General features: G+C 44.6%; 1 protein-coding gene across 1 annotated transcript in view; it reads left to right on the top strand.

The window, feature by feature from the left end:
• Positions 1-27502, top strand: part of ERMP1 (endoplasmic reticulum metallopeptidase 1) — a 572215-nt gene that overhangs the window by 192264 nt on the left and 352449 nt on the right. The window contains exon 3 of the mRNA XM_086961418.1: positions 20350-20477. Within this exon, the coding sequence (XP_086817544.1) occupies positions 20350-20477 (128 nt within the window). The remainder of the gene's footprint in view (positions 1-20349; positions 20478-27502) is intronic.

Below are 27502 nucleotides of genomic sequence, written 5' to 3'. Positions count from 1 at the left end.
GCAATGAGCACCCTTCAGTATGATTTTTCCCTAAACGAATTTAACTAAAGTCAGTCAAAAGACATTCCTAATATTCTCCGTAAACATATTGGATTGAGCATTCTCATTTTGCTATCCATGTTTCAGTTAAGATTAAATCACTGCCTGCTACTGATATGTTTTACTGATGTAGCAGGGGCTGACTGGAAACCTCGTAATAATCATACTTAGCCCATGGCCTCCAGGAATATGAAGGCTCTGCTTATGGAGAAGTGGAGTTAAAACCAGAAGGGAAAAAAGCTATCTAAACCAGGTGAGGCGGGCAATAGGGGTCGGAGACAGTGAGAATATACAACGTCAGGAAGAGTAGAGTAAAAAAAAAAAAACAATATGACTTGGCCAGCGCAGACTACATCATAGTGATGCTTGTTTCTTATAGTGGGTGGAAACCGTCAACGGGAGGATGGAAGGGAGAACAGGAGGGTAAGGCTGGGATGAATAACACCTTAGCTGCTATGCAAATATCCCTCCCCAATGCTGCTCTGTCCATTGGAACTAGTGCTGAATGGACGTCCAATGGTCGTGCGCAGCACTGGGGAGGTAGCGCTCGTGACGACCGTTGGCCGTCTGCAGCGCTTAAGAGGTTAAGGCCTGCTACTGATTTTACCTGATGTATCAGGGTTTGACACAAGACGTTGTTATAATGATCCTTACTTCACGGTCCACAAGAGTGTGGAGGCACTGCTTATTGAGTAGAAGTGGAGTTAAAATTAAAGGAAAAAAGGCACTATGTCACGGCCAGCACTGGCCATGTCATAGTGCCTTTTTTGTTATGGCTAGGGATGGGAGGACCGACAAAAGGATTGTGGAGGTAGGGGGTGGGAATAGTACCAGAATTGCAACAGGAGCAGCCGAAGGACTCTATTTAGAATGAATCCATCTGTGCTTGGTTTGTGCACCACACAGATGAATGGAAGTGACACCTGGCCAATTAGGAAGTAGCAAAAAAGAGTAGCAATCAAGCCAACCGAATGGTAATCAATGGGCAGGCTCTAAGCCCTTTACTGTAAATAATACCCATCGCAGCAATAGCGTATGCGCATGACCTAAAAGTGAGCATCCGGTGGTAAGTTTTAATCTGGCACCGTGCTCCAAAAATTAAACAAAAATGGAAAACTGCACAGTAATACAGAACAAAGGCAAACAAATAATAGCCTATTTCAGGAAACAGTTGTAACATAGACCTTCTATCAAAAATGGAAAGACACTTGCAGTAGAAAGGGAATGGCAGCCACTAGCTGGTGGTTGTCTAGGAAAGAAATTTGTCAGGCACCATAAGAACGCACACTGCGAATCTTGACGCCCTGCAGTAGTCAACGGGATGGCAGAGTAGCATTCCACGAGTCAGTGGGCACTCACGGAAGGGACTAGTCTCTCCACGGATGGTTCCGGCTGCTGAAAGTTCAGGGGATTGGGGTCACATTGATACCGCTGCTGGTCTGCGCTTTGAATGCCATCTTACTGAGCAGTTCACATATACGTGCGGATCAATGTTTTAAGTCCTGCACATGCAGAAACATAGGCAACACTATGCATGCCCACAAATTGAAAACAATATAAAATGAGCTCCCTTCCTAGGTCCTTTCTTTTGTCGTGTGTTTCCTTTGAGGCCCGCTTAGTTTGCTCGTATTGTAGTTTGCCTGCACATTTAGGCTGCTTTGCCTCACACACACGTTACGCATGGCACGTTTATTTTTGGCAAACTATGGATATTACCTGCACACCTACGTGTTCAGTATAACGAAGATAATCTTTGATTCAACTGTGTTAATCTGTTGTGTGCTACCTTGAAACATGACCCGCTCCTATCAGGAAAACATTATCCACAAATTGATGTGTACAAACTGTCACATGCGTCAAGGTGCACCACTACGCATGCCCATAAGGTGCAATCATTGAATACCCCATTTTTAAGTGATTTTTTTTTTATACAATTTTTTTCAATTTAACTGATTTCCAAGTACATCAAAAAATTATCCACAATAACACAAAAGGTTCATTTGACACATTTCTCGGGTCCCATGAAATGTAAATGTTATTTCTCATGACATTCTAATATTTGTGAATTCAACATGAAGTTTCCAATGCTGTGTTCCCAATGCATTTTGGGAATCCCTTCGTCAAGGGGAACCATACAACTGACAAATAATCCATGTATTGAACCATACTATAACAAAAAGTTCAAGAACTTCACAAGCTATTTCATCACCGTGGAGTTGTCTCCATTAGTTCATGTTGCTCAAGAGCACTTGCGTACACCATAAAAATGTGTTGTGTGTTGGTATTGCATCCATAAACATATTCTCAATGAGTGCACCACGTATCCCACAAAACATGGGGTGTCTTTATTTCCCTGCAACATTATTCCATGTGCCACCACTTCACATCTAAACATTCATGTGCTGAAAACATGCCGCTTTAAGCAGAACACCTTAAACAAATTAAAACCTACCCGGTCATCACATGACCCAACAATATTGGTATTATAAGTTTCCCTGCAAAGCAAAACAAACATTTGCAATGCAATTGTTCTCGCATTAGGAAAGTGTGAGCTATTGGTATTGTAAATGACACATTTTTTTAATGTGTTGGATTTTAAAATATATAAATTAATAGCATCGTTATTCACAAAGCCAATAGCTTACACTTTCCTAATACGAGTCCTATTGGCTATGGCAATGCTTGTTGGTAGCAAGCAAGGACAGTGCCGTTGTGGTGCTGAGTGATGATTTGGTTGGGCTGAGTGATGATGTGGTTGGGCTGAGTGATGATGTGGTTGGGCTGAGTGATGATGTGGTGGTGTCCCAGAGTGATGTGGTGGTGTCCCAGAGTGATGTGGTGGTGTCCCAGAGTGATGTGGTGGTGTCCCAGAGTGATGTGGTGGTGTCCCAGAGTGATGTGGTGGTGTCCCCGAGTGATGTGGTGGTGCCCCCGAGTGATGTGGTGGTGCCCCCCGAGTGATGTGGTGGTGCCCCCCGAGTGATGTGGTGGTGCCCCCCGAGTGATGTGGTGGTGCCCCTGAGTGATGTGGTGGTGCCCCTGAGTGATGTGGTGGTGCCCCTGAGTGATGTGGTGGTGCCCCTGAGTGATGTAGGGTGGATTTGGAGGGTGGAGTTGGAAGGTGAGCAAGGAGTAACAGAGCCTGGGTGCGAGAGCGAAAAAGGGACTTAGAGACGAGTAACACGAGTGATGTACACGTAGAAAGGGAAAAAAAAAAGCGAGTTAAAAACACCTGGTGACTGCTTATATTTCTCAATATTCAGCATTGAAAGGGAAAGTAGGTTAGCGAGAGGGATGTTACGGGGAGAGTGAGGGAGAGCGTGAGAATGAGAGAGAAGTACAGGGGCGGAATGGAGATAGAGAGCAAGGAGTAACAGAAAGAGCATGGTTGCGAGAGTGAGAAAGACGTGAGGAAAAGAGCTTTTAGTGAGGGGCAAAAGGCCCTCTGGTGAGCTTTAGCTAATGCTTGGCGAGTGTAGGGCTAAAAGAACAAGATAGCGGGAAGTTCATTCCTTTCAAGTCTGTTGGGTGGGGGGCGGGGGAGCAAATGGTGAGGCACATGCACTGGCCATAATCCGCATTCCAAAGCCCTCTGGCATCAAAGGAAGGGTGGGAGGGAACGAGCATATGGGGTGTGAGCGATAACGAAAGTAAGAGAAGGAGCAGGAAGTGAGGGTGAGGGTGAGCGCGCGCTGGCGAAAGCAGTCCAGATGCCAGCTTCGCGCTTGAATGCCTCACATGCACTGGCCATAAACTGCATTCCAAAGCCCTCTTGTTAGGCTTTCCTGGAGCCCCTACATAATTTCTCGCAGAAGCAATGCGCACGAGCATTGGCTACAGCGAGACCTAAAGCGGCAGCCTTTGCAGTCTGATGGGGGCGGGGAGCAAATGGTGAGGCAAATGCACTGGCCATAATCTGCATTCCAAAGCCCTCTGGCATCTAAGGAAGGGTGGGAGGGAACAAGCATACTTGGTGTGAACGATAACGAAAGTAAGAGGGGGAGCAGAAAGTGAGGCCGAGCGCACGCTGGCAAAAGCAGTCCAGATGCCAGCTTTGCGCTTGAATGCCTCACATGTACTGGCCAACCCCATTCCAAAGCCCTCTTGTTAGGCTTTCCTGGAGCCCCTACATAATTTCTCGCAGAAGCAATGCGCAAGCGCATTGGCTACAGCAAGACCTAAAAAGGTATCTGTAACGATCAAAAGTCCACAAGTGATCATATAGTTTAAAGATGGTTTATTCCAAGTGACATAAAGAGACCCCACCAGGAGCATCCAGCAAGGTGCTCAGCCAGGATACAACAGTATCCTTCAGTACCAGCCCTATAACTAGCGAGCTTTCTGTGCACGAAAGCTGAAAAACACTTACTCAAACAGCAGTCGATGCAAGAGCGTTGCCAGTCAATCAAAAGTACTGTGTGCCGCCGTATTCTAAATAAAGTGACATTATTCACGAGTTAATAATGAAAAACGAACAACCATTACTCCATTTCTATCCTTTCTGTGACTCTCCAACTTACTTTTACGATGAACTGCTACTGCGTGTCATGCGTTCACATCCTAATTGTTCAAATGATCTGGCTGACTGTGATCTTGTTAATTTGAAAAGTGTACACGCTTCTGAACGACATGACATAGTGCTCAATAGACAAGAAAAAGACTGTCACATTCAAAAAACTACTGAAGACTGAATACTGTGATATGTTGGTAACCATGACGATAATATCATAATGCGATATATTTCGACTGTGATTTGGAAAATCAAGCAACAATGAATCAAACACTATGCCGATGTCACTGCCAATAATGTATGTGAACTCAATACCCTTTACTCCCATTAAAATAACGGACTATATCTCATCCCCAAGAAAGCTGGTGCACTTTATTCCCTGAGTGGGAATCCTATGTTCTGAGTGGTTGCAATGTAGAAACCTGTGTTTAAAAGTACTAGTGAATGCCTTACCTTGAAGAATTGCTTTTGTTCAATGACATAAATCCCAATAGGACCACTGGACCTGATATTAAGGAGACAGAACCCTAAATAGCAGCATTATCAAAAAAAGTACTGCATGTCCACAAATGAAGGAACGGTGATGGATTAAACCCAGATCTGTTGACTGGGTGTGAGTGATTGATTGGTTCAGATGCTCCGTTCATCACCACCTCCTTTTGTACCGCTTTGTTCGCCATAAGTTGGCAGGGTATGCTCAGACGTGAGTCCCTTGCTCACTTTGCCACTGGATTCAAGCAAGCTGGGCGGAAGACGGCTGTAATGCCAGAAACCGGTCCTAGGAAGCTTGTTTCCGGTCTAGGGAAGGCATGGCTTGGCTGTTCGGGCTGGACTGTTCCCATGAGGCACAGGGTCAGACTGATTTGCATATGGCCATGTCTGAACTGGGGTGGCAGAGTGGGCTAAAGAACGGTGATGGATTAAACCCAGATCTGTTGACTGGGTGTGAGTGATTGATTGGTTCAGATGCTCCGTCCATCACCACTCCCTTTTGTACCGCTTTGTCCACAAATTTGATCATATGTTATTGAGCCACGCTGCTTCTTTGTTGCTGAACTGAATTTAAAATACAAAAACAGTCGAACTCGCTGTGTAGAACAGCATATTTGCTTACCAAGCCAACAGCTTGGGTCAAAGGAAGCAAACTATTTCAATGTTATCATTGAGACCAAATGGTATTTAAGTGTCCAAGCGTTTTATCCAAAACGTTTCCCATTCCACTAACTGTTGATTGGTGTCTGTGTGGTATCACAAATATTTTAGCCAACATTGTGAACCTCAGTTGAGGTATAGTGTGTTTTCTTGTGCCCAGTCTTTGCTGTGATCAGGTTAGCAAACGTAGCTTAACACTTAGACACAACATGCATTCACATCTGCGGTTTTCAGAAAGACTCCTCGTAACATACACACAGAGATGGGCCATTTCGAAAACCAAGTAAAAACATTCTAGCAGAGCAACGGTGCAGAGTTGAGAGGGCTGTGCTGGCTGACCTATGGTGACTCTGTCCCTACATACTAATATTCTGTGGTCCCAGGCATAGTTCTGTTTAAACAAATAGAATCTCTGCTACACTTTGTAACTGCGCTCAACTGAGTCTAGAAGCTCAGTGGCGAATATTAATATTTTCTGCCAATTTTCTGGCTTGTCTGACTCTGTTCTTCTCAGTTCCTTCCTGGCTTGTTTGGGCGATTGTTTTCTCTTCAGTTTGCCTCATGTATTTCTGCTGCTTGCTTGTACTTTTTACTCAACAATTCTAACCTTATTTTCCTACATCTACTGCCATTGTCAGGATTTAGCCCCTCTCTAGTTGCTTATTCTCGTAACTTCCACTCTCCAGGCTCTCCTTGAATTAGGCCTTACTTGTTCACTCCTGTCTGATTTGTACCGTGCTTCCTCAAAGACAGGACATTGATCTCGTTTGAGGTTTTGGCGCTCGCTTCTTCTTGAAAAAATAGGATCAAACAAAAATAAAAACGATGATTGTCTCAAACGGCGATTGCAACACCTAACCACCAAAATAGAAAAAAATGAATACCTCCGTCAAAATCCACTGCAAAATCCTGTGATCTTTTCCTACCAGTTTAGATAAACATGGTTTCATTTACCAGAAATGCAAAGTTTCACCAAGTCATTGCAACAGGCACTTAACGTAGATTTAGCAATACATAACGATTCGTTGAACGATTTTGTAACAAGATATGACAAGTTCCTATGTGAGTTTTAGACGCGATATTTAAGCCACAAAACATTTTTCACTTCGATTTAGATTGGAGCTCTCTGTGGGTCGCTCAAAGACATTTATCTATTTCCTAAACACTTGAGGGTTCCCTTGCTGCATTCTTCACAGTAGGAATGAGGTTCTTGGGGTGATCTGATGTGTTTGTTTTTCAGCAAATGTAACAGTTTGCTATTAGGCCAAAAGGTACCATTCTTAGAATGTTTTGCCTCATGGCTAGAGAATCTCTGATAAAAGGTGGTGCGTTTTCTTGAGTCATGGCTCACTTCTTGCCACACTACCATAAAGTACAAATTAGTGGAGTCCTTGTGTTGCCGTCAACTGCACACGATGTCTTTGTCATAAGAGACTACAGCTATTTCACAGTTGCTGTTGGTCTCGGTCTCCTTTCTTGGTCGTCCATTTTGGAGGGACAGCCTGATCTGGTGTTGACGACACAGTACACCTTCTACTGAATTCTATCAGCCAGGCCACTGGAATTCTGCAGCAGTTGTGTTTTCAGCATAATTACAGATTTACACGATTTGCAACATAATCTACCATCTGCTGCATCTTTTGCAGGTTGGAACAAAATACTGTTTCTAATGCAAATGCATCGAAAATCACTTTAAAAAGCGCTGCACGTGGTGGAGCGCGGTGTCAGACCATTGTAAAGGTTAATTGGTCATGTTTTGGTTGATGATTGCTTTCCTCGGGTGTTAAACTGGTTTTAATCTGTTGAAACCATGGCCTAAGGAGTATTAATGTGTTAAAATATCAGGACATTGAAATAATGCTGTCACAGAATAGGCTGCAATATGCTTTCTTGCTGCATAATTGTTTTGAATAAACATTCTTTGAGTGTTTACATTGTACAGGAACAATAGCACTGTGAACGCCAATAATAGCCATCAACAACTCCGACGAGGGGGTACGAGTCCAATCAGGTGTCATGGTTTGGTAGAATAAAGAAACCAAGTGACATGCCCCCGCCAGCTCCAACAAACCCCAAAAGGAGTGTGACACACCCGGAGCAGTGGGAAGCGAGGTATATATACCCCTAAGTATAGCTGTAAGACTAGTGTATTGTAGAAACTGCCCTCCTCCAAGCCAAAGATGCTCTGGGCGTCTTCGAAGGAGATACATTTCTTATTGGGGTAGAGAGCTCCAAGGGTCTCACAACCACCCTCCTGCCAGGCAGACACATCCATGGTATCTGCAAGCACCCGAAAGGCTAACATATCCCAAAAAGCAAACTCTCTGGCAAAACGGGCCAGTTTCAGGACTACGTTCTCAGTGCTCTCCCACAATGAAGCAGTGTATGATGAGATCTGACACCTAACCAACGTCTCTTCCCCCCCCCCCCCCCTGCCATCAGAATTTGAGGGAGGGTAGTCACCAGCTGTGCCTTGCAGAAGCCATTTCTCCCAGTTGTCCCCCTCTGAAAGCCACTGTATGGTGTATTGTATCTGGGAGGCTAGATAGTATTTTTCCAAGTTTGGGACTGTGTGACGGGCTGTACCTTGATAGGCAATAGACGAGTCTTAGTAGGGTTCAAACTTGGCTTTATTGAGTTAAACAGTCTGTCGGTACAGGTCTTCCTGATGTGAAGTCTTCGAGGAGAACGGCTTCTCTCCCTCCGACTCTTGCTGATCACCCCCTCCTCTCTACGACGGGTCGGGCTCCGCCTTCCTTTCTCTTCGGGATCCGTCTTGGCCCAGGCTCCACCGAAGGGGATGACGGAAACCGAGGAGGAATTAGTATGATGTACGGCACAACTTTCAGTGTTTAGGAATGGGGGTGAGGGATCACTCAGTGCTTCAGTCTTTAACGGGAAAGTGAGGGAAGTGCACAGGGGTTTTACGTCTAAGGGTCTAGGGTACTCCCCTTCTCTGGTGTCGCATCCACCCCGCAACCCTTTCACGCACCTCTGTTAGCCACGCCCCTCCAGGGGAGTGGCTGGGCGACGCGTGTGTCCGTTGTCCTCCTGGACCTGTAGCTCCCGCTGGTCTCCGCAGGAACCCGAGGCGTCGGCTTCCTGGCTTCTCCTTCTCGGCAGGTGAGGCTCCCGAATCCGCAGCCGCTCCCTCTTCAGAAGCAACGCCAACCTCTGCTCCGTCTCTCGCCTCCGCCGTTGTAGACTCCTCGATGCGCTCCTTCCTCTTCTCCTCAGCTACCGGGCTCTCGTCCCAGGACACGCCGCCGTCTGTTACTCTGTTCCACGCCTCTCCTCCGCTCCACGCCTCTCCTCCGCTCCAAGATGCTCTTCTGCTCCACGCCTCACCTCCACTCCAATCCGCTCTGACAGCTCCTCCGGTGTATAGACACACCTGTTCCTGCAGCTGGGCGTCTTTTAAGGCGATGGAGGTCTCCTCCTCCTCGTTACCTGCTCGGGGCCAGTTAAAGGGACCGTGTTCCATTTCTTCTTCGTCACAGCTGTACTTCTCTTCCACTCGATTCCAGCTCGTGTTCCCAGACACCTGTGGACACAAGAGGGTGGGGGTCACATTTTACGGGCTCATTCCGTGTTACAGGGGGCGGGGCCACCCCTCCCGGTTACAGACTGACAGACCTTCCTCCTCCAGCAGCAAAAATAGACAGTTCATCGCCACCCCGCAATGCCCTCCCTCCCAGATCAGGGAAGTAAGTAGGAAATGCAATTGCCTGAACACAGCCGGAGGAAGACTATCAATCAAATGTTGGATGGAGTATAGACACCTTGGCAAAAACACCATCTTCGAGATGGCCACCGTCCCATAAGAGGAAGGGTATTCCAGAATTTAATGAAAGAGCGGAAGCCCTCCATGACGCTGCCATTGATGCAGGCGCTTCTGCCTCATGTGCGCCATCACCCCCAGGTAGCGAAAACCTTCTGCTCACTATCAGAGGGACAATTCCGGCAACATCCCTGGATCTTGGGAGAGAATCGTCTCTAAGGTGAACACCAAAGATTTCTTATAATTGAGGCAGACAGCTTTCCAAAGGTATCCAGGTACTCCAACAGGAGCAGAAGTGTGTGTATGGGAGCCATAAGGTAAAAAAGGATTTCGTCAGCATAAAGAGACAGTAGGTTAGTGGTGCTGGCCACCCTGATCTCATAGGTTTACATCTCCTGCAGAATCCAAATGGCTCTGCAGCGAAGCAAAATGGAGCGGCGAGAGTGACCAATCCTGACATGTTCCCCAGCCAACTATCGGAGCATAATTTCCCAACTTGCACTCTATTGGTGGGAGGCATGTACAGCAGCTGCACCCATGCCTGGAACTGAGGACCAATCTCCATCATCACAGAATGTGCACAAGTTATTGCCAGTCCACCATGTCAAAGGCCTTGACAATATTGATGGCGATCAGTGCAAGTTCCTCTTCCCAGTCCCCTGCTTCATGTAGGACATACATCAGCCTTCGAAGGTCCATTGTAGTGTTATGCCTAGAAATGAACTCACATTGGTCCTCATGGAATATTTGAGTAATTACTGGGTGCCACCAGAGGGACAATGTTTACAGAGAACCTTCACGTCCGTATTAATCATGGTCAGTGGTCTGTAGGACGACAGCTCTAAGCCATCCGATCCAGCTTAAGCATCATAAAGATGTAGCCCTCCCGCATGGTCCCAGGGAGTACACCCACAGCTTTGGATTCAAGGTAATCCTCCAACATGTGTGGAGTAAGGGAGGGGGAAAAGCCTGATAAAAGTACACAGGGAAGCCATTAGCTCCTGGTACCTTCCCCCTGGCAACTACTGAAGCATTGCCAGAGTCTCCTCTAACGCGAGATCTGTCTTGAGGTTTTGAATAGCGGATTCTTCCAGTCTGGGTGTGGGAGGTGGTGGTGTTGAATTGTGGAATTTGCAGTCCAACCTCTGTAGTTTGTACCTCTCATTCCTTGGTGAAAAATCTGTTTTCCCTCCAAATTTCTCCTTTGCTCTGTGCTAAGACCTGTTTGTTAAAACAGTGCACCCCCAGCCACCATTTTGTGTTCACAAGCCAGTGAGGCCAGCCCCCTGCCTCCCTCCCAGCAACAGGGATATTCTACATCAGAGGGTGCTTCTGTGAGCTATTAAAACTGTATTTACTGGGGCCTGTGCACTTCGTTTTTTAACCAGCAGGGGGCGTAAAACTCTATTCAAACAGTATGGTTAGATTTCGAGTTAGTGAAGCCTTTACCTGAAGAAGTCCAAAGTGTGGATTGAGCTGGTCTGTCTCCTAGAAGATTCTGAACAGGAGAAACAGCTGCCCAGCCCCCACCCCAGGCCAGCAGACCATTGGCTATTCAGCTACCAGGCAAGTCTGAGCCGTCCTCTCACACCTGCCCAGGCCCCTTAAGGCCTTGCTGGGTGCACCCCAAATCATTCTCCTCCATCTTGTGAATTGCAGCCTACCTGTGCCCCAGATTGCAGTGAGCAGAGTCCAGGGAGTGGTAGGGAGACAGACTAGTGTTTCTGTTCCCAAAACAAAAGTTGTTTAAAAAACGATTTTCCCTTTCTATGATTACTGTCTTTTCATGTGGTTGTTACAGTTTAAAATTGCTGTTTTGACCTGCCTGTGATTGCATATTTTATCACCTGTTTTGTGTTTTAAACTTGTGGTTTTTCCCTGCCCATGATTGCTTGCATTTAACATGTTGAATTGTGGGATTTGCAGTCCAACCTCTGTAGTTTGTCCCTCTCACTCCTTGGTGACAAATCTGTTTCCCATCAGCCACCATTTTGTGTTCACAAGCCAATGTGGCCAGCCCCCCTACCTTACCCCCCCCCCCCCCCCCACCCCCCTCCAACAGGGATATTCTACATCAGAGGGTGCTTCTATGAGCTGTTTAAACTGTATTTACTGAGGCCTGTGCACTTCTTCTTTTCGACCAGCAGGGGGAGTAAAGCTCTATTCAAACAGTATGGTTAGATTTCAAGTTAGTGAAGCCTTTACCTGCAGAAGTCCAAAGTGTGGATTGAGCCTGTCTGTCTTCTAGGAGATTCTGAACAGGAGAAGCAGCTCCCAACTCCCTGGCCAGCAAACCTTGTCTGAGGTCGCTGGGACCTTATATGGTCTGCTAGTGGTTGGCACATGGGTACACTGATTGGTGGTTGAATCTGGTGTTTCTATTGGGTTAGGGTTAATGTCCTCCTTGGTTGGGTATTTGAGGGTTCTTATTGGTTTCTGGGTCTGTGATTCAATCATTATAGGGTTGGGACTAGGGCTAGGGTTAGGATTTCTATTGGAAGTAGGGATTAGGGCTTCTTATGTTGTTGGGTGTTGGGAGTAGGGTGGGACTAGGGCTAGGGTTAGACCTTTAATTGGAAGTAGCTATTTAGGGCTTCTGGTGTGATTGGTTGTTGGACTAGTTATGGGACAAAGAGTAGGGTTAGGCTTTCTATTGGAAGTAGGGACTAGGGCTACCTGTACTATTGGCTGCTTGGGTTTGGACTACTGGTAGGGCTAATGCCTTTATTGGATGTAGAGATCAGGTTTTTTTTAACTGATTGGGTGCTTGGACTTGGGCTAAGATTACCTGTAAGGTCCTGGTCTCCTATTGGTTCTAGATTTTAGTGATAGTGTTGGGATTGGATAGTATTAGGGATAGGGTTCCCATTGGCTGAAAGGGTCACCTGATTACTAGGGTTATTAAAGGCCAGGGTTAGGGCGTCTCAGCCCGGGCGCCGAGGCTAAGGGCGGAGAGGACAAGGGTAGTTGCCTGTTTGAGCCTGTTAATGGCGGAGAGGACAAGGGTAGTTGCCTGTTTGAGCCTCTACGAGACTGGTCGGGACTAGGGCCAGAAATGCTGACCTTTTTTCTCATTTAGCAATACCCAGCCCACACCATCCACTTCCACAAACAGAGCATTGTGCATCTATGTACCTTACATGTTCTTGGATCTGTGTGTCGGTGTTACTTTTCTCCTGAAAAAGCATATCCAATGCACTACCCTATTTCTCATCCTGTGCCTCTATCAATATATTTAATCTAAATATACTTACTCCCTTTATGTATCTATATACTTTCAATGTACTTATGATCTACATATTTATCACTGTCTTCTAATTTAGCATTTCCAATGCACTACCCTTTTTCTCAGCCTATACTTCACTCAATATATCTTCTATCCCAACCTACTGACTCATCTCAAACTTCTTTCTACTACTCCTTCCAATGCACTAGCCTATCTCTCATCCTATACATCTATCAATATATCCTCTGCATCCACTCTCTCATTTATCTCAAACCCCATACCACTACTATGATCGCCAAAATAACCCTTTCTAGACTCTCTCCTGCTCTACACCTCCTTGCATCATCTGACACATCTTTTTACTACACCGTTCCCCTAAAAAAACTGTCTAACCTCTCCCCTATGACTCCTCCACTCCAAAACTCCTTTTTACTCATCCAAAAGCCTCTTGCTCCCGCTAAGACCTAAAAAAAAACCCTTCACTCTTTTACCCCTCCACTATCCTTTTCAATCAAAATTAACAGACTAACATGTTCACTTATCAAATTCCATATTCAACTATACTAATATACTGCCTGAATAACATATCTACTACTCAAATTACTTCATATTTATACTATAATAATTTTCAACACTAATCCTTTGAGATCTGGAGTGGCACGCTACTCGCCAGGAAAGCGCTTCAACACCCATCAGGGGTAACACGTGCTATATGAATGCAAATCTTTCTTCCTCTTTTATCCCTACCCTATCCTTCTCACTCCAAGTAACAGACTAATATCCACCACTGAAATTACCTCGTATTTCACTATATTAATTCACCACTAATCCTTTAAACCTTTGTCCTCCTCCTGCTATCATTCCAAATCCAAATAACTGACTAACCTATCCACCACTTAAAATGTGCTTGCATGTTTCACTATACTAATTCAACACTAATCCTCTATGGGTCCAGGAGTAGCGTGCTACCCGCCAAAAAAGCGCTTCGATGCCTCGTCAGTGGTAGTAAGCGCTATATAAATGCAATTACAATACAATACAATTACAATCTATCCCTCACTTCGCCACATGTCACTGGACCTCCAACTCCCTCCCTAACCCCACCAGAGCGTCTGGTTGGAATCTCTGCAGTTGCACCAGTCCTTCCGCCTTCCAGGTTAGGTCGGCCTGCAAGGTGCTTCGATCTCACAGGAGAGGCCAATACAGCGTCCTTGGATCACCGCTTTTATCGCCGTGGACCTGTGATTGATCGAAGATTAATTTATCTCAAAGAATCACAACAGCGCCTCCACATCTATCCTCCACATCTTGAAGAATCTCAGAGGGCGACCTCCAAGTCAGGGGTGATCGTGCTTGGCACCCAACCTCTCTCACATAGTACTGGGGCATGATCCAATAAGTTTCCGGCCAGGTGAGACACCACCAGGACCCTCTTCCCCCAGTGACGCAAATGTTAAGATACGATCCAATCTACTATACGTATAATGCATCGGGGAATAGCAAGTGAATTCCCTTCAGTCGTGGTGGGTATTCCTCCAAATGTTACACCATTCCAGATGGGCGTTCTTCCTGCATAATTTAGTCTAATCTAATGCATAATTTGGTGTGCCCAGCGAAGTTATGGTACTTATATAACTGAAAGGTACCCTCAGTGGTTCTATCTAGATGTGACATGGTACTGTGGGAATGTCAGCCAAGGAGGACGATAATGGTGCCCCTTATACAGAGTTATTATGCAGATGATGGCAATCCTGCTGTGATACGGAGAATCCTCATGCATATTAAATTAAGCTAACTTTCGGGTAACACCACACGACATTTATGTGGTATCTAACTAGATAAAAGGTCAGAGCCAAAACTGTTATGTAGAACAATGGAAGGACAAATGTTGATAAAAGGGCGTGCAAATACCTAGGCCTATATCTGGGTACATTGGGACTAATAACACCCACTCCTCACTTGACTGGACGACAAAGCAACAAATGCTAAAATGTCTGTTTTTAAAAAGCATCTAAAAATATGAATATTGAAACATCTCAAAACATAAGTGTTAAAAAAATGATGTAAAAGTTAAAAAGCAATACAAGTCCTCTAAATAGTCAATATACTGCTAGACCAACTGAGCACACCAAAAGCCATAGTGCTCAGTGAGAGCAGAAGAGGAAAATGAAACAAAAAATGATGTTTACGAATTCCAATTTAGGGTGTTTTTGAAAAAGGCCAAAAAGTTCCCAGCACACGGAGAGCCAAATGTTTGTGTCCTGTTTCGAACTGAAAAATCAGGTTTAATTCAATCGTAAAAAGGTATCACTTTTTGTGCTTAATCCAAAATGTATGTTCTGACAAAATTTAGGAATCCTAAAATGATTTGTAGATTTTTTGGAGTCTTTGGATGTTGGAGCAGCAGACATTTGTCTAAAAAGAAATTGACTCAGTGGCTCTTTTCTTCACTTGAGAGTTCATATCCCCTAAATAGGACATTAAGGTGGGATATATATATATTTTTTTAAAGTTAAATTTGTAGCCATCAGAGGTGAACCCTAGAAGTATGATATTCTCCTCATTAAAATGATCCAATAATTCATAGTCTGTCAGATAAATATCATCGACTTTAGACAATGCCACCTCATCAACATTTTGAAGTAACTCTGATACTCTTGCTGAAAACAACTTTGGGGATATTCTTATTCCCCTGGACAATCTACAGAATTCACGCTGAGAGCCGAGGGCTGAAAATGCTGTCAAATGTCTGCTTTTAGGCACTATATTTTTGGCAAAAGAATCCATCTGGGATATCCAATGTTTTGTGTTTTTTCTTCACAATGTTATTCATTAATGCGCCATTGTGTACATTTTGTACTGCAAAGGATTTCATGCAAGTGTTCAAATGCCTGTAGTCTAAGACTAGACTATATGAATTGTCAGGTTTCACTACAGAAAACTAAGGATTATTCATGGATGAGGTGCAATTTTCAATCACACCTTGATATTCAAGTTGATCTTAGATCTCCCTGGCTTGTTTTTTCGCGTCATGTTTTATTGGGTACTGTCTCTGTAGAGTTGGAGTAGTTTTTACTGGGATAACATGGTGAGGTGACTCAGCATCTCACCCTACATGATTGCGGTATAATGCAGGAGCTATTGCTACCGCCCACTCCTGCGCATATGAATGTTTTAAAGACTCTGGAAAGAGGTTGGAGAAAGCTGGTAAAATTTCAGTTTCTCTCTTTGGGCAGTCCATAACGAACACAGGAGGCTAATCTTTTTCAGCCAAAAGGATATTGTATCCAATGGTCATGTTCTCCCAAAAGAGACCCTTCACTTTCCTGGGTATGTCCTCCTCCATATGGAGTGCTGTGTCAAATAACTGGTGTGGGACACTCACCCTAGTATCTGGTGTTTCCACTGTGATAAGCTCATTCAAGGCCCCTGTCACTAGAAATTCCATCAGGTTCTGGTGAGCTATTGTTACTTCTGCTGGGATGTCTAGCATCGTCCAAGCCTATTCCCCGTTCAGAAGTTGAGCCCTCCGCAACCTGGGTATTTCTTATTTTAAGGCATTCAACTTTCTTCTTTTTAAATTGATGTTTTGAATTCGTTTTTTCTTCTTTTTTGATATTATAGTCTGAAGAGCAATGTCTATCTCTTGATTTTGAACGCTCTTCTGATCTGTGTTCTGACCGCCCGTCCCTCTTGGATTGTTTTGATGAACCCTGAAAGGAACGAGAGAAACGTGTATCAGTATCCTGATACCTGTTAGGTTTTTTAATGTTGTCACGATTTCCAAGGTTATACTTCCTGCCAGAGGGCTCCTGTTGAGGAGACCACCCCCTGAAAGTGATCTATTCTCTCTATTATTTTGTTGTTCATTATCCCATTTATTTTTAGAAGAATCAGGTGCTTGCTTGGAGTTATCCTTTTCAGAACTACCTATTACTTGTGATTTTGCAGGTCTAGCTGCCAAATTATTTCTACCTAATGAACCATAGGTATGTTCGATAATGTTTGGTAAATCTCGCACCTGTTGAGCAGGAGTGCATTCCCAAAGGAGTCAGCGTATGGCCACTGCTGCTGCCTCCCCTTTTATGTTTGCTAACATAATCGTAGATACCTGGTAAAAATTACCTATTCATTTCTCCCTAAGTTTAGAGCAGGTACTGCTCCGTACTCATTCTGTATTTGTCTTAATACCTCTGGTATCACTGCTATTGAAGGGGTGCCATGAGTCCTGGTATAGATGGCAGCAAATATTGTGTCCCAAGTGGTACAGTCCTCCATCTGGGGAGCAATTCTCATTGGCAAACAAATTGTTGTTATTATGTGTTTTTTTTGTGGGCCTATGTGTGGAAACACAGCCTCTAGTTGTGCTATTTTCTGTGCTATCCAGAATGCCATTTGTTCACGTTTACTGGGCATTCTTCCCATAACTGTGTACAGTGTTTGTGGGGTGATTTTAGTTGCTATCCCTTGTAGTTGACCTGCTGGGGTAACCCTTGTAGGTTGAAGTGTGAGTGTTCTCAAAATGAATTGTCAGATTTCTGTAAACTTGTATTATTTCTTTGTGAGTGGACATAAGTCTGCTATTGGCAATGTGTCAGTTTCTGGATGCTGTGTGTATGCAGCTAGGACTGGCCAAGTCGCTCAGTCTCTACTGAGCGGACCTAGTCTCACTTTTTTGTGGTATGTCGGAGGGCGCCATTAAATCAATTGTTATGCTCTTGGTAAGTGAGCGGAACTTTTACGTCCTCTTATGGACCGTATTCTTTTTGTATTTCATCCGGAGTATTAGAATGAAATGTATTTGCATGTGCATCTGCAGGTAGGAATATAAACCATGAATAGAATACCTCTGTCCTGAATGACTCTTGTGACTCAATCACAAATGTTATGGTCCCTCCAAATGCTGAGAGACCAAAATTGTCTAATTTTGCAGCAAGTGCATTTCTGCAGTTTTCTGAAATGTTTATCGCATCTACTTGCTCCGCTTCCTCCCTTCTTGTACTAGCATTACTATCAACAGCAGTGCTTGCTGTCTGAGACATTATGGGGGTACGTTTATAAAAACGATAAGGTTTTTGCACAATATAGGGAACTATAACCCTTCAAGCTTGAGTAAACCTTCTGTCAATACATAAGGTATACCTACTCCGCTGCGGCGGATTTTCCCTTCCCACTCCAGATGTCTCTGGGTAAATGTGAGTAGGGGTCTCTGAGAAAGCATGACTCAACTGCTCAGATTTGATGGTTAAATAAGAACCAAACAAACGTTTGCGGCATCATGTCGTGTAGTTCCTACAAATCTACGCATATAGACATAATAAACTAAGGGATTGGTGTCCAGACTGATTCCAGACACCCCCACAGGATATGTTAGTCTGTGGGCAAGCTAGCTCACAGTGCCACAATGAGCCCCCCTTACCAAGGAGAGAATAGTTTCTGGCAACTATTGAACATGGCAACCCTGACGCCTCAGGGGTTAATGGAAACAATACAGTACTTTTTGCTCAGTCTCTCGTGCTTACTTTGTCTCCGAGGAGTACACAGAATAAACGATGGAGACGTTTTCATTAAGCATTTATTAAACCAGTGTCATTCTAATATAAAATACGTGTGCTGCAACAACCGTTAGAAAGGTTTACTGTTATAAGCACCAACAGTGTAAAGAAAAGGTAGAATTTTACTATAGTGCTAAAAAAAATGATTATATGCAGGCATATGAATACATGACTGTAAGAATATGTACTCCTACGATGCTAACCCTAACTAGATGTACCTAAGTGTACCTAGCATGTATATAGGTGTATAGACAAGAAACCCCCTAGGGACGTCAGACCACTGCGTGCTGGAGTGTCTGCGCGCAGGGACCTCAGCGCTTCATGTCTGCATGGAAGCTTTTCCTACTCTGGTTTACGCAGCAAAGATCTGGTACTTATATAGCCGAAAGGTACCCTCCGGTGTTCTACCTAGGTGCGTCATGGTACTGTGGGCTGTTGGCCAAGGATGACGATATTGGTGACCCTTATGCAGAGTTATTATGCAGAAGATGGTAATCCTGCTGTGATACTGAGAATCCTCATGAATAATAAATGAGGCTGGTTTTCGGGGAAAACCACACATTTATGCAGCATCTAACTAGGTAAAAGGTCAGCACCAGAAAGGGTATGTAGAACAGTGGTAGGACAAATGTAGGTAAAAGGTTGTCTGGGTACATTGGGGCTCATAACACTAGGGCAAAGTGTAATGCCTCTTCCCTTCTAAGTGCAGGTTCCCCTGGTTTATCCTTGCTTTGCTTCTAAAAGACATTACCTCCCTCTACACTTGGACTAGTACCATTGTGTGCTTCCTGGCCATGTATTAGCAGCCCTATCCCATACATCTATTTAGTCTGACTTCTCCTGTACTCTTCTGCAGCTCTCTTTCCCGCTGGGTGAGTCTTTCCATAGCATCATGTAGCTCACTAGTGGATGTATTGTTCAGAAGTGCAACGTCTGGGAGACATGCCCCCAGGCCAGGTTGCCTCATGGCTTTGGTAACCATTGTATTAATGTTGTAAGGTCTTCTTTATTTTCCTACAATAATCAATTTAGTTGCTATATGCATATTTATTTGTTATTATGATTCGTTCAAAAATGTCATCCCTCATTCTCATCCCCAGTACCATGATTCCAGAGTCCTCACCACAGAGTATCGTTCATGGCACCTAATTTCTCTTTTTATAGTAGTTTTAATATCTGGTACAGTCAGCAAAGACGTTTCTGGACTTTTCAGTTTCCCCAGCAGTAGCCAGACACATTAAAATTTATTTTCATGAGTTTGATTGTGACATGATACCAGTTCATAGATTTAATTTGGATTTTCCTTTGTTAGACTCCCCTAGGTCAGTGCAAATGCATGATACTATGGTGTGACGCCATACTGATTTTTAGCAAGTGCCTTTCCCCTTCGGTTGAGAATTCATTTAGGTATTATGCCCGTATCAGTCAGGGCCGAACTGGGAACCAAAACAGGCCCTGGCAAAGTGCTTGGCCGGTCCCTCCCCATCGACCCCCCCCCACACACACACACACAGCCCCATTCCCGATTTTGCTACAGGGCCGATTTGGCAGCCATGCTGCAAAAACGGCCCGCCACCCGTGCGGTGCGCCAGGGGATTGCCTGGTGCCCGCTAAAGCCAGTCCGGCCCTGGTATCAGTGAGTTTTTTGGTAAACATTTGATTTAAACAATATTGGAGTTCAGTGGACGGGATGCTCAGTCAGCACGTGGGTTCTATCCGGTCTGCCAGCGTGCGCAGATAAGTACCTCAAGGGCCAGTAGCAGAAAAATATGCTTTGCGCAGTTGAAACAGAACACAAAGGTTTTAAGACCATTGCATAGTACGAGATACAGCACAACGTTAAGGCCATTGCATATTGCGAAATACAGCACAAAGTATTACTTTCCCAAGAGTATTAAAAAATGACGATAAATGTTATGATTTTTAAGAATGAAAGTCCTCACCACTGTGAAGTATTCTGCACATATTTCTTATGCTGGGGTGCCAAATGCAGTCCGATATTTAGTTGTGAATTAGTGCATGCATCCTTCTAAGAAATCATATGTACAGTATGCAATTACAATCTATTGTTTACGGGCCTTTTCAGGTGCCAGTGACGATGCTGTCAGCTGTGCCGTGATGCTCGAAGTTCTACATGTGTTGTCCAGGTCTTCGGAACCCCTACAGCACGCAATCATATTCCTGTTTAATGGCGCTGAAGAAAATATCCTACAGGTAGGTGAAAGTTTACAGTAATGCCATTAAACGGGTCAATAAAATGAGTCTGTTAACCACTTTTGCTTGGATGATCCCTCCCTCATTCAGCTCCGCCTTGCACCTCGGTGACAGTCTGCTTGAACAGCACAAAGCAGGCAGGCTGCCTTGTCACCTTATCTCATTTATGGCCTTCCTTCACCTTTGTGTCATTCACAATAGCCACATTTCAGGATTTCCTCCCTTGTGGCTGCTTTTCTTTTCACCCTTTCTACCCCTCCTATCTATCATCTCTTATCTTGGTGCTACACCAGTTTGACCACTTTTGAATCAGGCTCTTTCGAATTTCAAGCTGTGGCAGTTGGAGGGAACCGCAGGAGATGACAGAAGATGTTTCTGCGAAGCTCTGAAATTTATTCCATTGCACATTTGACGCCCCTGTGTAAGGCTTTCTGCTCCAATACTGATTTTGTTCTCCCGCCAAATACACGGCCTAGCACTTGGATTACAATTTTCAGCATTTGATTTTCATTGTAACCGGTTTCTGACATTTTCGTGGTGTATTTTCGTTTACATCTACCAGTTGCTTTCTTTCATTATTTATCTTGCAGTTGTCTACATTTGGGGTTCATGCTTGTCCAGGCATCAGCAATGCATGATTTGTGATGATTCTGTTTGATCCAGCGGGCCAAACGAAGTTCTGTCTCATAAGCATATCTCTACACCATGATACTCACCATTATTCACAATTTTAACACAAGGCCCATAAATGACTGAGACAAGATTTGACCAACGGAATCATATGACCGAATTAATCAAAACTCTTAAATGAACATTTAATTAAGTCAAAATCTTGGCAATGGATTAACTAATGGTAACATAAACGAAACAAACCAGACCAGCTTGTCATTTCAAAATCTATTTATTAACTTTATTTATCAAGCAAAGAGCATTTTCAAGATTTATAATTCTTTTATATGCATTTTAATAAGCATCATTTTATTAGAAAGGCACATTAGACTGTCAGTTTAAATCAAAATCAGCATGAAAAATCAGAAACTCATTCCTTAAACCCTATTTCCCTAACAAAACTAAAGGAACCTAAAGGGAAAAATCTAAAGTTCGAAATGGTCTTACGTGAGTCAAAAGTCCGACAGCATCTCACGAGCACTGGAACGAGCCAGCAAAGCTCCTCCCAAGGGACCAAGTTTTATACCTTTACTCTATCTAAAACTAACTAAAAGAATACAAATAGTAAACCAACTCGGAGTATGATTGGTCGACAAATGTCAGTCCATGAAGTCATCGCCTTTCACATTGAAAAACCATATTCTTTAAAAGCGGCATTGTTCTTTGACTACGTGTGTCACAAGCTCTTCCGAGGCTCGCAACATTTAAGAAAGTTTGTTGCTTCCTTAGCTCAACCTTTTCCGCCGCAATGTCCTGTCCTTGGCAATGAAAGTTATACAATGATAATCTCATCATTCAGCACAGGTCTGGTTCCGGGTATTTGTTTTTCAAAGATTTATGAACAAAACGTTTTCTTTCAATCTTTGCTATGCATGGCCCATCTCGACAGGACTTCAGACATCCATTTTAAAAATAGGCCACAGGCCTCTCTTTACCGAGACTCTAGTATGCAAGGAAACACAAGACATCAATTATTTTGAGTAATGATAATTATTCTGTTACCCACCCCTTCACTAATGTTAACCCATTAGTCTTTGTTGACTAGCTTTATGCACGAGAAACAAACAAAACACTGTCACATAAAGGACACAACATAAACAAAAGCACATTTAAGAATATGCACATGCCATTATTTAAAACAGCCGCAGTTAATGTTGACAAAACAAAAGACAAAGTTAATATATTATTTAAAACGTAGTGACAAATGCAACAAGAGCACATATCATTAGTCCCGCGTGTTCATGAAGGTGCACATTATTCTAGGTTGAATTAATACAAAAACATGCAACACTCGTTAATATATTATAAATTATGGGAGTTTAAATCTGTGAACGGAATCTAAATTAATTTCTAAAGTTCGCTTCATCAGATCCTGAGGGAACCTTAATGTGGTCACTTCCTCCCGGCTTTGGGTGCAGTAACTAAATGTTCTTCATGGTGTACCTGCAGCAAATACATCATTTGAATGTGCCGGCAGTGTCCTGTTCTGCGCTCATCCCAGGAGTTTGGGGAGAGCATTGTTCTTTAGCCTTTGTAAGGGCTGTCAATCAAGCCCTGTTCACAACCAACTTTCTAGTCTCCCTTCTTCAAATCATTGTGTTGTGCAGTGATCTTCAAATCTTTTACTGCTGCTCCCTCGTGTAAAAAAAAATAATTATTATCAGGGACTCCTGTAAATGAAATTGAAAGCTTTAAACATATTTAGCAATTCAAACATTTGCAGTTGAGTTCAATTATCCCTTTAAAATTGCAATCAAATACATGATTGCAAATATGCTAGTGGAAATCTGAATTTCCTTAAACTGTAAAAGTATGCACAGAATCAGAATGGAGGGAGGGACTTTGATGGTTGTTTGGGAAGTAATGTCAGTCAAAGATCACGCCCATTTAGTAATGGTGGGCGTTTGCCCAAGATGCACGAAACCGCGGACTATTATTAATGGGAGAGAGCGGATGCAGTTCTGGTTATTATTATTATTATTAAAATTATTTATAACGCGCACTATCACCATCGGTTTCTTGGCGCTCATTGACATCTAGCGTTGATCCAGAGTGAGAGGGTTAGTCATAAGCGGCTTGAAAGAGCAGGGTTTTTAAAAGTCTGCGGAAACAGTCGTACTTTGGGCAGAGACGGAGAGAAGGAGGTAGGGAGTTCCAGGTGGAGGGGGCCAGGACAGAAAAGCTCAGGCCACCGTGCTTTTTTCTTTTGAATCTGGGGACCTCGAGGAGGTTTAGTGATGCAGAGCGAAGAGCTCTAGAAGGGATGTGACGGGACAAGGCCGAAGAGATGAACATGGGGGCTGCATCCGAGAGGGCCTTGAAGGTAGTGCATGCCAGTTTGAAAGTGCAGCGTTTGGAAACAGGGAGCCAATGTAGACTGCGGAGGAGGGGAGTGACGTGCTGATGTTAGGGCTGGCGGAAAATCAGGCAAGCAGCCTGATTCTGCACCAGTTGAAGCCGGTGGAGGTGGCATGCAGGGATTCCTGCGTACAGAATGTTGGCATAGTCGAGCCTGGAGGTGATGAGCGCGATGACAACTTGGGTCAAAGCTTCTTTGGTAAGAAACCTGCTGATCTTGCGGATCCGCCTGAGGTGGAAGAAGCAGGCAGAGGTGACCGTGTTGATATGCGGTCTCATTGATAGATCTTCGGAAATTATCACCCCCAGGCTTTTGACTGAGCTCACAGGAGTGGGTGCTGTCCCCAGAGATGTAGGCCAGAAGGTGGCATTCCATGGGTGATTGGGGCCTCCTACCAGGACAAGCTCGGTTTTGGTAGGGTTCAGCTTTAAGTGGCTGTGGTACATCCACTCCGCAATGGTCAGCATGGTGGACTGGAGGTTGATACGGGAGGAAGGGAGGGAATCTATGGGAAAAATTAACTGGAGGTCGTCCGCGTAGTTGAAAATTGTGACCGGGGAGTTGCGGAGGGAGGCTAAAAGTGGTTGGAGGTACAAATTAAAAAGGAGAGGGGATAGTGCAGAGCCCTGTGGGACACCGCAGGGAAGGGAAGTGTAGGGTGCGGAGAAAGTGGAGAGATGAACGGACTGTGAACGCTGGTGAAGGAAAGATCTGAGCCAGTCAAGGGCCACTCCCTGAATACCAGCGTTATGGACACGGTCGATCAAGATGGTGTGATTGTCCGTGTCAAATGCCGCCGAGAGATCTAATAGGAGAAGGGCTTGAGAGGTGTTTTTGTCAGCGCCTTTCCTGAGGGTGTCCATGACTGCTACTATGACCGCCTCGGTGGAGTGGAGGGGTCTGAATCCCGCTTGTTGAGGGTCTAAGAAGGAGGATTTCTCTATGAAAGAGCTCAAGCAGCGGGTAACGTAGGTCTCCAGGATCTTTCCTAGGTAGGGGAGGAGGGAGATGGGTCTGTAGTTACTAAGTATTGTGGGATCTGCATTGGGTTTCTTTAAGATAGGTAAGACTGCAGCTTGCTTGAAAGAGGATGGGACCTCCCCGGTAGTAAGGGAGTTGTTAAGTAATGCTAGAGGGGGACCTGGGCATGCAAGAAAGGCTTCTTTCAGGACCTGCGGGGGACAGCAATCATTGGGGGATCCCGACCTGACTTTATGAAGGAGGGAGGCGAACTCTTGTAGAGATATAGGAGGGAACTCAGTCAAGGTACTGGTGTTTGTAGGGGGAAGAGGAGGAGGAGTAGGAGATGCCGGGGTCGGGATATTATTTTTTATAGTTATTTTTTCTATGAAGTATGAATTGAGCGAATCAGAGGGTTTGGGTCGGCTGAGGTTGGGGGGTGACTCTATCTGGTAGGGAGAGCTCATTTACAATTGAGAAAATATCTTTCGTTTTGTTATTTGAGTTCAAGATTTTTTGTGAAAAATATGCCGTCTTGGCTGCCAAGATACATTGTTTGTAAGATTTTAAGGTCTCAGTGTGAACAAGTTTGAGCTGAGGATCGTAATGGCGACGCCAGCGGCGTTCAGTTTGCCGCAGGGCAAGTTTGTCCGCTTTAAGTTGGTCCGTAAACCAACGTTGAGCGTCGTGGGGGCGCTTAGCTTTAATTCTTTTGAGAGGAGCAGCTTTGTCGCACGCCTGACGCAGCCATTCATCAAGTTTGTCAGCCTGATTCTCTAGTGAGGTCAGCGACGTGGGTGCAGTAGAAGCCAGTGAGTCGTGAAAATCAGGCAAATTGACCCTTTTCCAATTACGAGCCATAATATTCTTAGTACGGGGGGGAGGACACAGAGTGTGCAGATGTAAGTGAAAGGAGATGAAATAGTGGTCAGACCAGGACCAAGGGAAGACTGAAGGAGGTGAAATGTCGAGGTTTGATGTCCAGACTTGGTCAAGGATATGACCTTTCAGATGGGTGGGGGTGTGAATATGTTGGGAGAGATTCATGCCTTTTAGAAGGTCAGTAAATTCCACCGACGATTGGCTTTCGTGGACATCAGATGGCCAATAATTGAAGTCACCGATAACCATGATGTTAGCGTGGTTGATTGCTAGTTGAGCGATAGCGTCGCTGAAGAGTTGGGGAAAGAGAGGCATAGAATCAGGGGGTCTATATACGAGGACACAGATAAAAGACGATTTGGGGGAGGAAAATTTTAGTGCCAGATATTCAGTTTTAGGGATAGAGGTCATCGTGATCTCGGAAAAGGTATGTTCAGAGCGGGTGATAGCCGCCACTCCGCCACCAGTCTTCCCAACGGGCCGGTTGGCGTGCATAATGTAGTATCCCGTAGGGATTGCTGCGAGAATGTCGGGGCTGAGTCTTCAGTGATCCAGGTTTCTGCTAGGAGAAGGATATCGATGGAGCTCTGATGCAGTAATTGGAAGATCTCAAGCTGATGGCGAATGAGGGAACGGGTGTTAAGGTAGTAGATCCATAGAGAGGCGGAGATCTGAGGAACTAAGGGGGAGGGGTCGTGGAGACAGACCAGTGCCGAGAAGTCAGATGGAACAAGAATGCCACATGTCTGAGTCGCTTTGACCGCACGGGCAGGAATGGGTCCTGATGATTTAAGTCTCAGGAGATCGGCGGAGGAATAAGAGTAGAATTGGGCATTACGACCGGGTCCTGGGCCTGGTCGGCCGCGGACGGGCGCAGACGGGCTTGACTTGTGCGCGACTTCGGCGCGAAGTCGGCGCTCCCGCTGCGCTCGTCCGCTGCGCTTCCTCCATACCGCCATTAAGTAGTGGTGGTGAGGGAGCGCTAGACCGCTAACCTGCGGATTTTCGGTGCAGGGCGGAAGTGTAGTAGCTACCAGGAAGTACCGCTCCTCGAGCTGGCCCTCCGCAACAAACGGCACAGAGCCGGGGCGGAACGGGGCCACGAGGCAAATAAAGTGCAGGTAAGAGTAGCAGGAATAATTTCAAAAGACGAAGTGTCCGTTTCAATTTTAAAAAGGATTGTGCTGTTAAAATCAGCGACAGAAACAAAACACAGTGTACAAATTCCTATTTTATAAATGCAATTCAGGCATGCTATTCAAATCAGCAGCGAGAGAATTAAGTAAATGGCAGTGTCCACAACCACACAACAGAACGGCAGCCTGGATCGTCGCGTATGTCCTAGGTCAGGATCCTCTCGGCTAGGGTCTGTAGAAAGGCCGTGGAGAGGTCTCTTGCGAAATGAACAAGATGTGGGAAGGACCTTTAGAAACAGCGAGTCACTTTGTACTTGAATGTGAGAAAGAAGCACCAGCAAAGAAATTTGAGAGTCACTTGCTAACTAACCACAAATTACGAAGAGTTTTGTTTGATCTAGAACGGACAATAAATTAATTGATAGGTGTACTTTTTTTTAATAAATCATGATCTAAAAAAAGATTTTTGTAAAGCAGACTATATAGGGAGCAGTAAAATAGAAGTACAAAAGATGTACAATAAAATCACAACATATTCTCAGCACAATTGTGATAGTAGTAAAAATGCCCTTAATGGAGTCGGAGATAGGAGTTACAAAACCATTGTAACAACACTGAAAGCAGTAGCTCCAAGTCTGTGCACACCCACACTTGTATGCTTGAAGGTATTCTACAAACTCTTCCAACAGTAGAAAGGTTGCAAATGTATTGCTTACTGGCAGGAGTGAAACCTTTCCCAGGGTGGAGAGAAAAGTGGGTGTAGCGAAAGCGAATTTGCAATCGGCCAGCAGATTTTCTGATGAGTAAAAATACATGTGCATATATATATTTGCTGATGAGAAAATATTTTTTTTACATAAGTGTGCTTGACGACGGTCTCCGGGCCGATGTCTGTAAACTCTTGTGAATTTCTGAAAGTCTTAAATGTACACCAGTGAAAGTACATGTACCTTCAGGTGCATTTTTTGTGGCTATATTTATGAACTGATCCCCCCTAATTTATGTTCATGTTGCCAATA

This window comes from Lissotriton vulgaris, chromosome 3_1 (genome assembly GCF_964263255.1).
Source record: "Lissotriton vulgaris chromosome 3_1, aLisVul1.2, whole genome shotgun sequence".
NCBI classification, from domain to species: domain Eukaryota; kingdom Metazoa; phylum Chordata; class Amphibia; order Caudata; family Salamandridae; genus Lissotriton; species Lissotriton vulgaris.
The sequence above is the reverse complement of the archived record's forward strand: the minus strand, read 5'-3'. Positions and strand labels throughout refer to the sequence as shown.